General features: G+C 46.2%; 1 protein-coding gene across 9 annotated transcripts in view; it reads right to left on the bottom strand.

Annotated features, from left to right (window-relative positions):
- Armc9 (armadillo repeat containing 9) overlaps positions 1 to 13380 on the bottom strand; it is a 127885-nt gene that overhangs the window by 95919 nt on the left and 18586 nt on the right. For 8 of the 9 annotated variants that reach the window (XR_012447400.1, XR_012447401.1, XM_020156260.2 and 5 more), the window contains exons 7-9: positions 12837 to 12861; positions 6863 to 7020; positions 2959 to 3057 (exon numbers count right to left, since the gene is read on the bottom strand). Coding sequence is in view for 7 of the 9 variants with exons in the window: in XM_020156260.2 (XP_020011849.1) it covers positions 2959 to 3057; positions 6863 to 7020; positions 12837 to 12861 (282 nt within the window). In the remaining 2 variants the exon portion in view is untranslated. Of the gene's footprint in view, positions 1 to 2958; positions 3058 to 6862; positions 7021 to 7986; positions 8051 to 12836; positions 12862 to 13380 lie in introns of those variants that run through there. The other variant, XM_074071994.1, reaches the window with a different exon arrangement.

The raw sequence follows: 13380 nt of genomic DNA, 5'->3' as shown, positions 1-13380 counted from the left end.
TCCTGCAGACAGCCTGCCAGAAAGAGTAAGGGCAGTTCTGTGCTGCCCCCATGTGGTGACATAGTGGGGCTGCAGCTGTCCAGGCTGGACAGAGCCATCCAGAACTTAACGGATTTGCTTCAATAATTCCACAGTTCAGAGTAGAAAATCTACCTCCCTACAAATGAAATTCATATTCTCCAACAGAAACAAATATCACCAAGAGTGATATTTTCTGTTCCTTTTCCCCCCTCTAATCTTCTGTCCTGTTTTTCAGAGGTTCAGAACCGGGTGGCGGGGGGCAAGGGGTACTACTTCCTAGGCTCTTTTGAACTTTCAAAATGACAGTGAACAAGGTAGTAGAGCTCCAGGCCCACACTAATAGCCAGACTAATATCCCGTGCCGTATGCTTCAGAGACACCAGCAGGTTTCAGCTGGGCCCAGTGATGCGCCTTCACACAGCACAACTGGCTGGGACACTCGAGTGAGACAGCACCAGAGGAGTAGCTGTCAAGGACAAAAGGGGGTGGGGCTGACCCACACCCACTTATTTACCCCCAAACCAATGGCAACCTCATGACCCTAGAGTGGAGTTCATTCCCTTAAAAAATAAAACACAGAAGCAGCCTTCTTCTCCTCCCAAAGCATAACCCCTTTCAGTTCAATCACTAGACGTACCTCTAAACTGCGCCAACTTGCTTCTTCATGTCCTAACTCTGCACTCCCGAGGCTGGTGGCACAAATTTACCTCGGGCATGTTCTGCCCCTCATCCTCTACTTATCTTGTAGAAAAGTCTCGGGAATGGTAGAGTACTTGCAGCTTTTACTGCCTGTCCCTAGGCAGGTGACTTGATAGAAAGAAAATGGTTATGGCTAAGTTAAACCTGGGTGCCTCCTTTCCCTAGTTTCTCATGCTTGGACAGAGTCTGAACCTCAATGCCAACAAACATCCAAGATGGCAGGACTAGTCTCTTGATGGATGATGCTAGTGATGGCTCATGGGACTCTACATCAGCTGTGACGTGCCCCTGCTCCTTTTTCCTGACACAAGCAAGGCATGTGTCTTAAAGATGCTGGCTGCAGACACAGAGCAAATGCAAACAAAAGGACGCTTGTATGTGAGAGATAGGCTAGGATTTTATATTGCAAACAAGAAAACACAAAGGATGTGAAGAATGAACAAATATACATGGGGAAGGAGGGCCGAGGGAGTGATCCTAGCTACACAGTTGCTGCTGGAAAGCTGTCGCTTCTGGTAAACAGGCTCTGCCCCAAACCTGACCTGCAGCTAGCCAGTGCACTCGGGGCCGGCTCTGCCAGTTCTAAGTATGGCTTGAAGCCTCTGACCCTAGAGGGCTCGCCAGAAAGGAAGTTGTTTTTCAAAAGCCTAGGTAAACATTTGCCTTACTGACCTTTAAAAAATGGCTGATTCTCTAAGATTTCTGCATGCTAAACCCTGTGGCCAATTGGACACCTGTAATCCTAGCTGCTTGGGAGGTAGTGATTAGGAGGATCGCAGTTCAAAGCCAGCCTGGGCAAACAATTTGTGAGACCTTCTTTCGAAAAAACTCATCACAAAAAAAGGACTGGCAGAGTGGCTCAAGTGATAGAACACCTGCCTAGCAAGACTAACAAGCATGAGGCCCTGAGTTCAAACCCCAGTTCAAAACCTGAAACTGTGACCAGATCCTAAAGCACAGGCTATGCAGCCTCTGTCACCTGTTGTTCATATGCATAGAGTGACTGACATAGCCAACAGATCTAGGGTGCAACTCTCTTCACTGGTGACTGACTGCATCCTTTCCATGGAGCCCTAGAGAGAAACCAGCCTCAGACCTCAGACCAGGATAACTGTGTGCAGCAGCTGTTCCCCAATCCACCTCTTTAAAAATGGATTTAACTGGTTTTTAATTTATACAAGAATAAGAATGATCCAGCTCCACCTCAATCCCACATGCCTCCAGATGTGCTGTCCTAAGAAGGGCACAACAGCACCTGGTTAACATCTAACCCAGATGTGTAACCTGAATCTAACAATGAAGCAACATCAATGACAAAAGGAGAAATTGTCTAGCTTTTTAAAAGGAGGGAAGACTTCCAAAATGACACCATAATGAAAGAGAAAGAAAAGACTAAGGAAAAACAGAGCACCTGCCCAGCAAGTACAAAGCCCTGAGTGCAACCCCCAGTACCACCGAAAACACCAACAAAACAAAAATTTAAGGAGGCAATGTGATCCTTGCCCCCAGCTGCTGGAAGGGGAAGAGCTAAAAGGGACAATGTTGGCTCAAGTGACAGAAGGGAAATGGACAGATTACATAAGACTCTAATGATGTCAAATGTATGGACACTGATAATTACATGCTTATGTAAGAGAATACTCTTAATCTTAAGAAATACACACTGACCCTGAGAGTATGCACAATTTTTTAATCTTTTAAAAATAAATTTAAAAACACGCATTGAAGTATTTGGGAGTGAAGGGCTGTAATATGTGTAACTGATCCTCAAATAGTTCAAACAACTGATTGTGTATGTACAGAGAGGGAGGGAGATAGAGAAAGAACAAACAAATGGGGTAAACTAACTGTTAATGAATCTGGGTAAAGTGTATACCTGTGTCCCCTGTGCTATTTTTGAAATTTTTCTGTAACTCTGCAACTATTCCAAGTCCAAAGAGCAAACAATAAACACCCCCAAAACAAAACAAAACACAAAGCCAGAGTGCTCTTTGCCAAGAGCACGGCTTCTCTCCATTTGTTCTGATTTCTGGGCCGTGGAGCCCAGTGAGCCTGGGAGGCCGCCCCTCAGCACATCCTCTCAGACACAACTCCTGCTACTGTGAGTTTCCAAGGCCTCCCACGCCAGCTGCCATGCAGCCTCTGGAATGTGATCATCTCGAGTGATTTCACTTTCCTTAGAGACTTTCATTTTTAACTGGGGGGACACACTGGGTACCCGCGTAGGTCCAGCCTCACCGTTCCAGGCCTAGTGAAGTCCATGCTGTGCGCCAGGCTCTGCCTCATCTGGTTACTGAAGAGGCGGACACAGACACTCTGCAGGTACTCGGGGGTAATCTGCAAGGACAAGAGGACATCTGATGAAGGGCATGCGTCTGGCTTCAGGACCTGAGGTGCACTGTCCCTCATCGCCTTCTGTGATGGAGTGGCTGAGCTGGAAAGGACCATTCGCCTTTAGCCTCAGAGCTCTTGGGAGGAATGAACACAGTGACCTGACACCTACAGGTGTGATCAGGGGCCATCGAGCTTCAAATGATGTAACTCCACTGCCAGCAAAAATAAAGAGATTTGAAACCATTTCTGTAAATCGAAGGAATAAAGTCACTCGGAGGCTACCAGGTGGTGGACAGATTGCCAGGCCTCAAGATTCTTGAGAAAACAAGCAGTTCTTCCCCTTGCGTTCCTGATCTGTTGAGTGAGATGAATGATGTCCACCTGCCCGGGTCATAGTGAGAGGCAAATGAGACCACAGATACGCCCAGCACATGACAGGTGGTAGGTAAATGCTTGCAGAGTGAATGACAGATACACTAGTAATAAATGGTCAAGTACTTGACAACACGAGCCTGCCTCACTGTCACCATCAAGGGTGCTACACTATGCTCCTCATCGGTACTGCAATTCAGGGTGGCTGGGCTGGAGGAATAGCTCAAGTTGCAGAGCACCTGCCTAGCAAGTGTGAGGCTCTGAGTTCAAACACCAATACTGCCAAAAAATCCCACAAAAGTATGACAGGATGGCTATGCAACATCTCAGGTGGTAATCTCTGCATTTTTTATCATTGCTTTTCATAAAAATACTAGGTGCTCATTTAAAATGTACATGTACCACACCCTCTCCTGAATCCACCCTTTCCTGACACACCAATCCCTGGGACCCTTAGCAAGCAGCACTCTTCCAAACTTTCTCTTTACCGTGCATGATGACCAGAGGGAGCCCCCTTTCCCTCAGCTGCACAATTCTACACGATACTGGACCTGGACTCTGCCTGGCCCCTCGCTCACTCCCATGGGAGGAGGGCTGCCCATACAACTGCAGGATGGAGCAGACCTGGGAATACTGACCTAGAGCCTCTTCTCTCCAGCTGGGGCTCCAGCCTACACCACTGCAAACTTCTGGCTTGTTTTAGCCATTATGCATTGGGTGTGCTAGTGCACAACTGTAATCCCAGCACTCAGAAAGCTAAGGCAGAAGGATCACAAGTTCAAAGCCAGCCTGGAATACAAAGTGAGCCATCTCAAAACGGTAACAAAACATACCTTCCTCCACATGAGGCTTCATCCTTAACTCAACTTCCCTCCCAACCAGGGACTCTGGAAGAACAGCCTGCCCTGTGTCTCCCCTTACTCACCTTTCAACCCCTGTAACTAAGCTTCCACTAATACCGGCAGCCTTCCAAAAGTCAGAGACACTGGGCCTTGTTCAGTTCTCATCTATTTGCTGTGGCTTCTGAGACTTTGGCTCAAGCCCTTCCTCCTGAAACTGTCCCCTCCTTTGACTGTCACTTCTGGAATTGCCATCACAACCATTTCTTTACAAGCAAACTTGATGTCATGGGCCAGCAGAATGGCTCAAGTACTGCCAAGAAAATTTGATGACATCATCTGCCTGCTTCAAACAAGCGAATGAGGAAAGGACATGAATAGAAAGTTGCCAAAAACAAAATATAAAGGCTGGGGTCATGGCTCAAGTGGTAGAGCACCTGAGCACCTGCCTAGCAAGCATGAGGCCCTGAGTTCATCTCCGCCAAACAGTGTGTGTGTGTGTGTGTGTGTGTGTGTAACTGGCCAACACAATATATGAAAATATATTCAGCCTCACACATAATTAAAGAATTAAAGAAATGTAAATTAAAACATTAAGAACACCAGTATCATTTACTAAATTGGTAAAGATTTCAAAGTTTTAAAAAAGTTTCTTGTTTTTGTTTTTGAGACAAGCCTCACTATGTACCCAGGCTGGCCTTGAACTCATGGTTCTCCTGCCTCAGCCTCCTGAGTACTGGTTTCCATGACTACTTCGGCCAGCTTCAGAGCTGAATCACAGTGCTGGCAAGAGTGTGGAGCGACAGGCACCCTGTGTACTGCTGAGGGGTGCACACTGCTGACATTTTTAGGAAAATAATTTGATAACATCTATCAAAATCTTAATGCACACATCTGACCAATGAATTCCACTTTCAGGATCTCAGCCCACCCACACTGAAAGGTATACAGCCAGACAAGGAAGTCACTGCAACATTTTTTCTTACAGCAAGAAAAAAAAATTTAAACATTCGACATTAGAGACTGCTAATGGTTCACCCTTATAAACAGAACCATGTACAAGCATAAGAGAGTGAGGAGATGGGTTCACAGGGCACACCGAGGAGGTGGGGTCACGGGGCGCACCGAGGAGGTGAGGTCACATGGCACACCAAGGAGGATGAGGTCACGGGACACAGCAAGGATGGTGAGGCCATGTGGGCACACTGAAAACGAAACAGCAAGTCTCAGAGGAGTGACAGGTCATATGATCTCAGCTAAGAATGTGCATGTGGCATGCTCACATACTCACAGACACACAAACATGCTGAAATAACACAAAAGAAAATGTTAATAGTGATACCAAAAAGGAAACGAGATGAAAGAATGTTGTGGAAGGGCTTACTATATGATCCTCTGCACGTTTTCAAATTTGCCCTCCCTCCCTTCCTTCTTTTCTTCCTCCCTCCTTTTCTCTTTGGTGGTACTGGGGTTTGAATTTAGGGCCAAGCAAAGGCAGGTGCTCTGCTGTACCCCTGGCCCTTTTTGCTTTAGTTATTTTTCATATATGGTCTTGCACTTTTGCCCAGACTGGCCTCAGACTTTGATCCCCTTACCTATGCCTCCTGAATATCTGGAATTACATTGGCATATCACCATACACACCATAACCAGCCTATTGAGATGGGTTGAGACGGGGTCTTGCTAACTTTTTTTGCCTAGAACTGCAGTTCTCCTGATCTCTGCTTCCTGAGTAGCTAGGATAACAGGCATGTACCTCCATCCCTGGCCCTATAAGCATGTATTTCTTTTACATTAAAGACTAGCTAGTTAAGAGTATACCCTCCCTGGTCTGCCCATCTTGATACTTGAGGCCTCTTCCCATCCCCACCTTTGTCACAATGTGAGAGGGGTCAGAGGCCCAGCCAGGATGGGGCACTTCTTATTCAATAGGAGAGGAGGCAAAAAGGTGGCGTCTGCTTTTCTGTTTTCTCTGCATCGCTTGACTTCTTCAGGTGCATCTGCTGTGGTTTCAATATGGCTTGTCCCTTCAAACTCATGGAATTTGATCCCCAATGTGACCATTAAGAAGTGGGGCACTTCCTTAACAGGAACTAATGCAGTTCTCTTAGCTAGGCAGTGGTGTCTCCTGCCCATAACCCTAGCTACTCAAGGGGTGGAGATTGGGAGGACTGAGGTTTGAGATCAGCTGAGGACCCCATCTTAATCAATAAAAATCTGGGCATGGTGGAGTACACCTGTCATTCCCTCTATATGGGAAGCATATATAGGCTGGCCTGGGCATAAAGGGAAGGCCCCATTTAAAAAATAACAGGAGCCAAAAGAGCCAGGGTGTGGCTCAGGGGGCACAGCACCTGCCCAGCAAGCACAAGGCCCTGAGAGCAAGCCCTAGTACTGCACACACACACACACGTGAGATAAACAGGGTTCAGAAAGGTAGCTGGACACCAAGCAGACAGATGGAAACTGACAGGCCCCCACACACTGGGGCAGGGCATCTCCCTTATCCTTCTGTGGCAAGCGGCAAGCTGAGAGTGTGTGAGCTGTCAGCACGGTCTCTGTGACACAGAGGGCCAGCCCAGCTGCCCTCTCCTTACCATCTTGCCACTGACAGTGGCCTCTAGAGAATCCACCAGCTCGGCTGTGACCCCGATGAGGTTGTGGTAGTCTGCCTGGATCTTATTGTAGCGCTTCAGGTATGTCATTGACCGACGCTCAGCCTCCACCAGCTGCTGGTGAAGCTGCTGCAACATTTCTAGGAAGAGAGGTTACATTAAAGACTGGCAGAGTGGCTCAAGTGTAGAGCGCCTGCTTAGCAAGCATGAGGCCTAGAGTTCAAACCCCAGTACCTCAAAAAAACAAAACAAAACAAAAAACACCACAACCAACAAAAAACCACCAAAACCACACTGGAGAGTTTATACATTAAAGCCAAACATGAGAACACCAAAAACCCACAAAACAGGCCAGACCCCAACAAGGCAGCCCTGAAGAGAGGCCAAACTGCCAGGCCTTAGGGGCAGGAACCAAATTCTCACCATGTCAGCAATTCTTTGCCCTGTCCTACCATGTCAGTCAGCTTCCCACCGCTGTGACAAAATACCTGAGTGTCAATTTATTTTTTTATTTTTTTTTTCTTTTATTATTCATATGTGCATACAAGGCTTGGTTCATTTCTCCCCCCTGCCCCCACCCCCTCCCTTACCACCCACTCCACCCCCTCCCGCTCCCCCCCCCTCAATACCCAGCAGAAACTATTTTCCCCTTATCTCTAATTTTGTTGTAGAGAGAGTATAAGCATTAATAGGAAGGAACAAGGGGTTTTGCTGGTTGAGATAAGGATAGCTATACAGGGCATTGACTCACATTGATTTCCTGTGCATGGGTGTTACCTTCTAGGTTAATTCTTTTTGATCTAACCTTTTCTCTAGTACCTGTTCCCCTTTTCCTATTGGCCTCAGTTGCTTTTAAGGTAGCTGCTTTAGTTTCTCTGCATTAAGGGCAACAAATGCTAGCTAGTTTTTTAGGTGTCTTACCTATCCTCACCCCTTCCTTGTGTGCTCTCGCGTTTATCATGTGCTCATAGTCCAATCCCCTTGTTGTGTTTGCCCTTGATCTAATGTCCACATATGAGGGAGAACATACGATTTTTGGTCTTTTGGGCCAGGCTAACCTCTACCTGAGTGTCAATTTAAAGGAGGAAAGGTTTGTTCTGGCTCACAGTTTCAGAGGCTTCAGTCCACAGTCAGTTGGCTTGCTGGTTTTTGGCCTGTGGCAGCCCAGAACAGCATGGCAGGAGCAAGTGGCAGAGGAAGCTTTTTCACCCCACAGTGGCCAGGAAACAAAGAGAGACAGGAAGGGACCAGAGTCCCATTATCTCCATCATTGAGGTATGCCCCAATGACCTAACTTCCTTCCACTAGGCCCCAACTCCCAAAGGCTCCACTACCTCCATGGGCTGATGGAGAACACTTTAGATACGAACTATACTACCTATGCCTCTTCCTTTGTAGAAGGCTCCATTTGGACTGAAGAAGGTAACACTGCCCTGAAACCCAAGTCAACTCATTACTGCATTGATTCAGGCACTGTGTATATTTAAAGTCTTCATTTTAGAATAGACTTCATGGATCTAGAGAGAGATTTTAAAATTAAAATTAAGATGTGGGATCAAGTACACTGACTCAGCCTATAAATCCAGCTACTCAGGAGGCAGGGATCGAGAGGACTGTGGTTACACTCCTGTTGGGACAAAAAAAGTTCTCAAGACCCCATCTCAACCAACAGCTGGGCGTGGTGTGCATGCCTGTCATCCCAGCTACACCGGTAAGCACAAATAGGAGGGTCATGGCCCAGGCCAGCCCAGCATAAAGTGAGGCCCTATCTCAAAAATAACCAATGCAGAGCTGTGAGGATGGCTCAAAAGGTGAGTGCCTGCCTAGCAAATGTGAGATGGAGTTCAAACCCAGTACTGAAAAAATAAATAAATAAAATAAACTAAGACCTGGACTCAAATTCCTATCCCACCATATTATTGCTGGGCAACAGTAGGCAAAATATTTAACTTCTCTGATCCTTGCTTCCTACAAATTTTATATTCCTGTAAATTGGGGATAGTGCTAATTAACTTGAAGGGTTACTGTGATGATCAGCCAAAGGAGGTGATGGCAGCTGTTATTTCTCTTCATAGAAAGGAGTCACGGACTTGGCACTAAAACACCCTTCCATGCAGGTATCGAGCTTGAGAAGGTGGTGGCCAGGCTGCAGCCTCAGTGGCATGAAACTCCACCACTTATTAGAGCTGTCCAGAGGTCCATGCTCAGACTGACTGTGGGGATCCAGGGGATCTGAATGTTTTTTCAATGAACTCCTCAAATGGCTGGAGGTCCGCTGTCCTGAATTACCCAGTCTTCCACACTTGTGTCCTGAATAGCTACATGGCTCACCCATGTGAGAACTGCACTCCAGAAAGACTTCACATCTCACAACTGCTTAGTGCAGAAGAAAAATACTTTTACAATCAAAACCTACAATAATGGAGACACCCCTTTGAACACTGACTTTGGAATTAAAAAGAACAGGTCAATAAAATAGGTCCAGAGGTGAGGGATACTTGAGGAAGGGGGTGGTGAATGAAGGAATTGAAGGAGGATGAATATGGTCGATGTGCTTTGTATACATATGTGGTATAAAACAATGAAACAAGCACGGTGCCAGTGGCTCATTCCTGTAATCCTAGTTATTCAGGAGGCAGAGATCAGGAGGATTGTGGTTCAAGGCCAGCTTGGGCAAACAGTTCATGAGACCCTATCTCCAAAAAACCCTTTACAAGAAACAGGGCTGGTGGAGTGGCTCAAGGTGAAGGCCCTGAGTTCAAGCCCCAGTGCCGCAAAAAAAAAAAAAAAAAAAAAGGAAAAGAAAAAGAAACATTTTGCAACTGTTTTAGGTGGGGCAGGGAGGGGGTGAGGGGGGGAGAGGGTGAGGGCAATGTAAGGCTATTCAGAAATGTCAGATGACTTCCCCCTGCATGAATAATGTATGCTAATAAAAATGAGAAAAAAATAAATAAAACCTAAAATATTGCTCCAGGTGCCAGTGACTCACGCCTGTAATCCTAGCTACTTGGGAGACTGAGATTGGGAGGATCACAGTAAGAGGCCAGCCCAGGCAAACAGTTCACAAGATCCAATCTCTAAAATAACTAGACCAAAATGGACTGGAGGCGTGGCTCAAGCAGTAGAGCACCTACTTTGCAAGGATGAAGCCCTGAGTTCAAACCCCAGTCCCATTAAAAAAAGTAAATGGTTGGTAGAGATGAGCACTGATAAAAAGAAGTCATGTGCTTTGCAATGAGACAACAGGAAAATGCCTGGACAATGCCCCAGAAATCTATGAGGGTGCCCTGCACCCCACACAGCACAGACCCAGAGAGGTAGAAACACAAATATTTGTTTCAGATTTTCCAGGACAGAATCTTTTCAAAAATGGGCCCTGGAGAACCCTACCCCCCAAGACAGCCTCAGGGTTCATTTCTGTGTTGGGCCTTGCAGCAAGGCCCTCCTAGATTGCTGCACTGAGGCTCAAGTGCATGGGCACCTCTCACACTCGCAAGAGACCCGGCAGCATTCACAATGCTGATTTTGTAGGCGTGTGGAATAAAAGAATTAATTATGGGGTCATGGTGGCTTCTAAAGGACTTCAAAGGAAAGCCTATGAGGCCAGGCAGTGTGTGTGGGGTCAGAGTCCCTGGACGCAGCTCCCCAGTGGGGCAATGCATAGTAAACTGCGGGAGTGAAGCCAGAGCTATCGTGGAGACCCTAGGAAGGCAGAGGCACCTGTGATGGCAACACCTACTGAGGTCAGCTGCGGACCATATGCTGAGTAGCTAGCAAGTGGCCACGTGGACTGCAGCCTGCAAAGCCACAGGGGCAAAGCCACGGAACCGCCTGTGTGCATCCCACATATGGGAAATGCAGCATTGGGGTTTAGTGTTTGCCCTGCTGGGCTGGGACCTTGCTTTAGGTGGATCCCACCTACCTATTTACTACCTATCTACTCCTCCTTTTTCCATGAGGAACGTTCATCTGTGCACAACCCACTACTGAATCTTGGCATATGTAACTCTTTTTCAATAGTGGCTCGCAGCTGAGTCTGTCTGAAGTCTCAGGTAAGTTTGTGGACTGGATTTTGGAGTAATGTTAGAACACTGAAGACCGAGACTCTTGAGGACAGAATGAATGCATTTTCACTGTGGGATGGACATGAATCTTTGGGGGCTAGGGCCGAAATACCACAGTTTGGATGAGGTCCCCCAAAGACCCAGGTGTTTGGGGCCTGGTTCCTAGGGTGATGCTGTGGGAGTTCACGAAGCGTTTAGGAAGACTCCAAACTGTCCTGTTCACACTATCTCTGCTTCCCAGTTCATGATGTAAGAGGTCTGCTCTACACGTGCTCTCCCAACCCCATGAACATCAGGGGCCCTAGCCAGAAGCCCAAAGCAGTGAGGCCACCCAATTCTAGACTGGAATCTTCAGAGTTGTGAGCTAAATAAAATTTTTCTCCTTATAAGTTAACTGCCTTAGGTATTTCATTATAGTGACAAGAAACACACAAGGCTACCAAAGGCAAAAACAAACATCCAAAGCCTTCTGGTCTTAAATTACCAAGACTCTCCTTATGTGGCAAAGCTAACCTACTACTTACGTGTCAGATGCCTGGTGAGCAAAGAGTTAAATAATGTACTAACACTACCTTTCTTTTTAGAAAGTTTAATTCTAAAACAGCAGCACAGAAAAATGAAGGCAGAAAATTTGGAAATCCTCTCTGATGTTACTCTTCTTTGAACAGGGCAAATGTGTTATGTTATTTCATGAACAAAAAACTTTGTGTAATAAAACTCCACCTGATAAGAATTGTGCCATCGATACTTATAGGTGGTGTGTGCCTATAATCCCAGTGGCTTAGGAGGTAGAGAAGAGGATCAAGGTTTGAGGCCAGCTCAGGAAAACTTAGCTCGAGATCCTATGGAAGAACAAACTAGAAAGCAAAAGGACTAGCAGAGTGGCTCAAGTGGTAGAGCACCTGCCTAGCAAGCACGAGGCTAAGTTCAAACCCCACTACCACAATAAATAAATAGCTGGGTGCCAGTGGCTCATGCCTGTGATCCTAGCTACTCAAGAGGCAGAGATCAGGAGGATCATGGTTTGAAGCCAGCCCCAGGCAAATAGTTCATGAGACCCTATCTCGAAAAAACCTATCACAAAAAAAAAGGCTGTTGGAGTGCTCAAGGTATAGGCCCTGAGTTCAAATCCCAGTTCTGCCATAAATAAATAAATAAAGTGCATGAAGCTTCCCAACATAATTTCAGCAGTTTTCAAAGTGTAGTGTCAACAACAAAAGTGAAGCAAAGCCCCCCAACTGAGGCCACCAAGTTTGTACTAACTAGGTTTTTTCACCTTACTGAAAAGTGAACAGGTTTGGTAAAAATTGACCCCGAAAAACATTATTTTATGTGAAAACACAAGACTGGATTTCCTACTTTGAATGTAAGAAATGTAAATGCTTTCTAAGAATGGGTATTCTGTGTTGCTAATGAGGTAAGAGCCCATTTGCAGAGTTCAAGGTAAAAGTTAAGACGTTACAATAATGCCTTCCCCATCCAAGCTTCCCTGCTTCTCATCTCGGGACTGAGTGCTGCAGTCCTCTCCTCTGGGATGCTGCTAGGTCTCCACATCTCTCCACTCCTTAGCTACCTAACATGCAAGGCGAACCTGGCAACAGCAGCCGCCCTGGACGGTGGGACACAAGGAACTGCAGATGATTACAGAGAGCTTTGTAAATATTTAGACTTTCAAAGCCCTCATTTGCCAAACCCATGAATCCTTTCCATTTCTGTCCCTTCTCACAGCTCGAAACTCCAATTGCAAAGTTGTTCTTTTTTTTTTTTTTTTTGGTAGAACTGGTGTTTGAATTCAGGACTTCATACTTGCAAAGTAGGCACTCTACCTACTTGAGCCATACCTCCAGTCCAACAAAGTTGTTCTTATAGAAGTTGTAACCATGAAGATTTACCTTTGTTATTTTGTCCATTCTCCTTCTGGATGAGAAAGGAGCTAAGGAAAACAGGAATTAAGGGTACCTTGTGCTGTGTGACCATGTGAGAAAGAGCCTCGTTAAGAGAGAGACTTCTCAGGCCAGTCCCAAAGGCTGCTGTAAATAGTAAGACAGTCAACAGTTGCTCATATGTTGGTGAGTGGCTCCCAAATGACCCCCACCTCTGTCCACGTCATGAGCTGTGTGGATCAAGCCTCGTGCTGTTCCCTTAACCTCCTAACTGGCCATCTCACCCCTTTGAAAGGCTTTCCACTGTTCCTAAGGTTCTAAAGATGAAAATATGAATTCAGACCCATTAACACAGTAGCCAGTTCCAAAGCTTCATCCTGAGGAACTGAGGCTGCAGTGATGACAGTGGCTAAGGCTACAGGCTCTGGAGCCAGACTGGCTGGGTTCAAATCTCACCTCCCACACGTCTGGATGCATGATTGAAGGCAAGTTATTTTAAATGGTTCTTATTCTTTTTCCTTACTTTATCTTAATTAACTTTTTCTTAATTTTC

Source organism: Castor canadensis, chromosome 4 (genome assembly GCF_047511655.1).
Source record: "Castor canadensis chromosome 4, mCasCan1.hap1v2, whole genome shotgun sequence".
Classification (NCBI taxonomy): Eukaryota; Metazoa; Chordata; class Mammalia; order Rodentia; family Castoridae; genus Castor; species Castor canadensis.
Note: the sequence above shows the minus strand (reverse complement) of the source record. Positions and strands in the feature narration are given on the sequence as shown.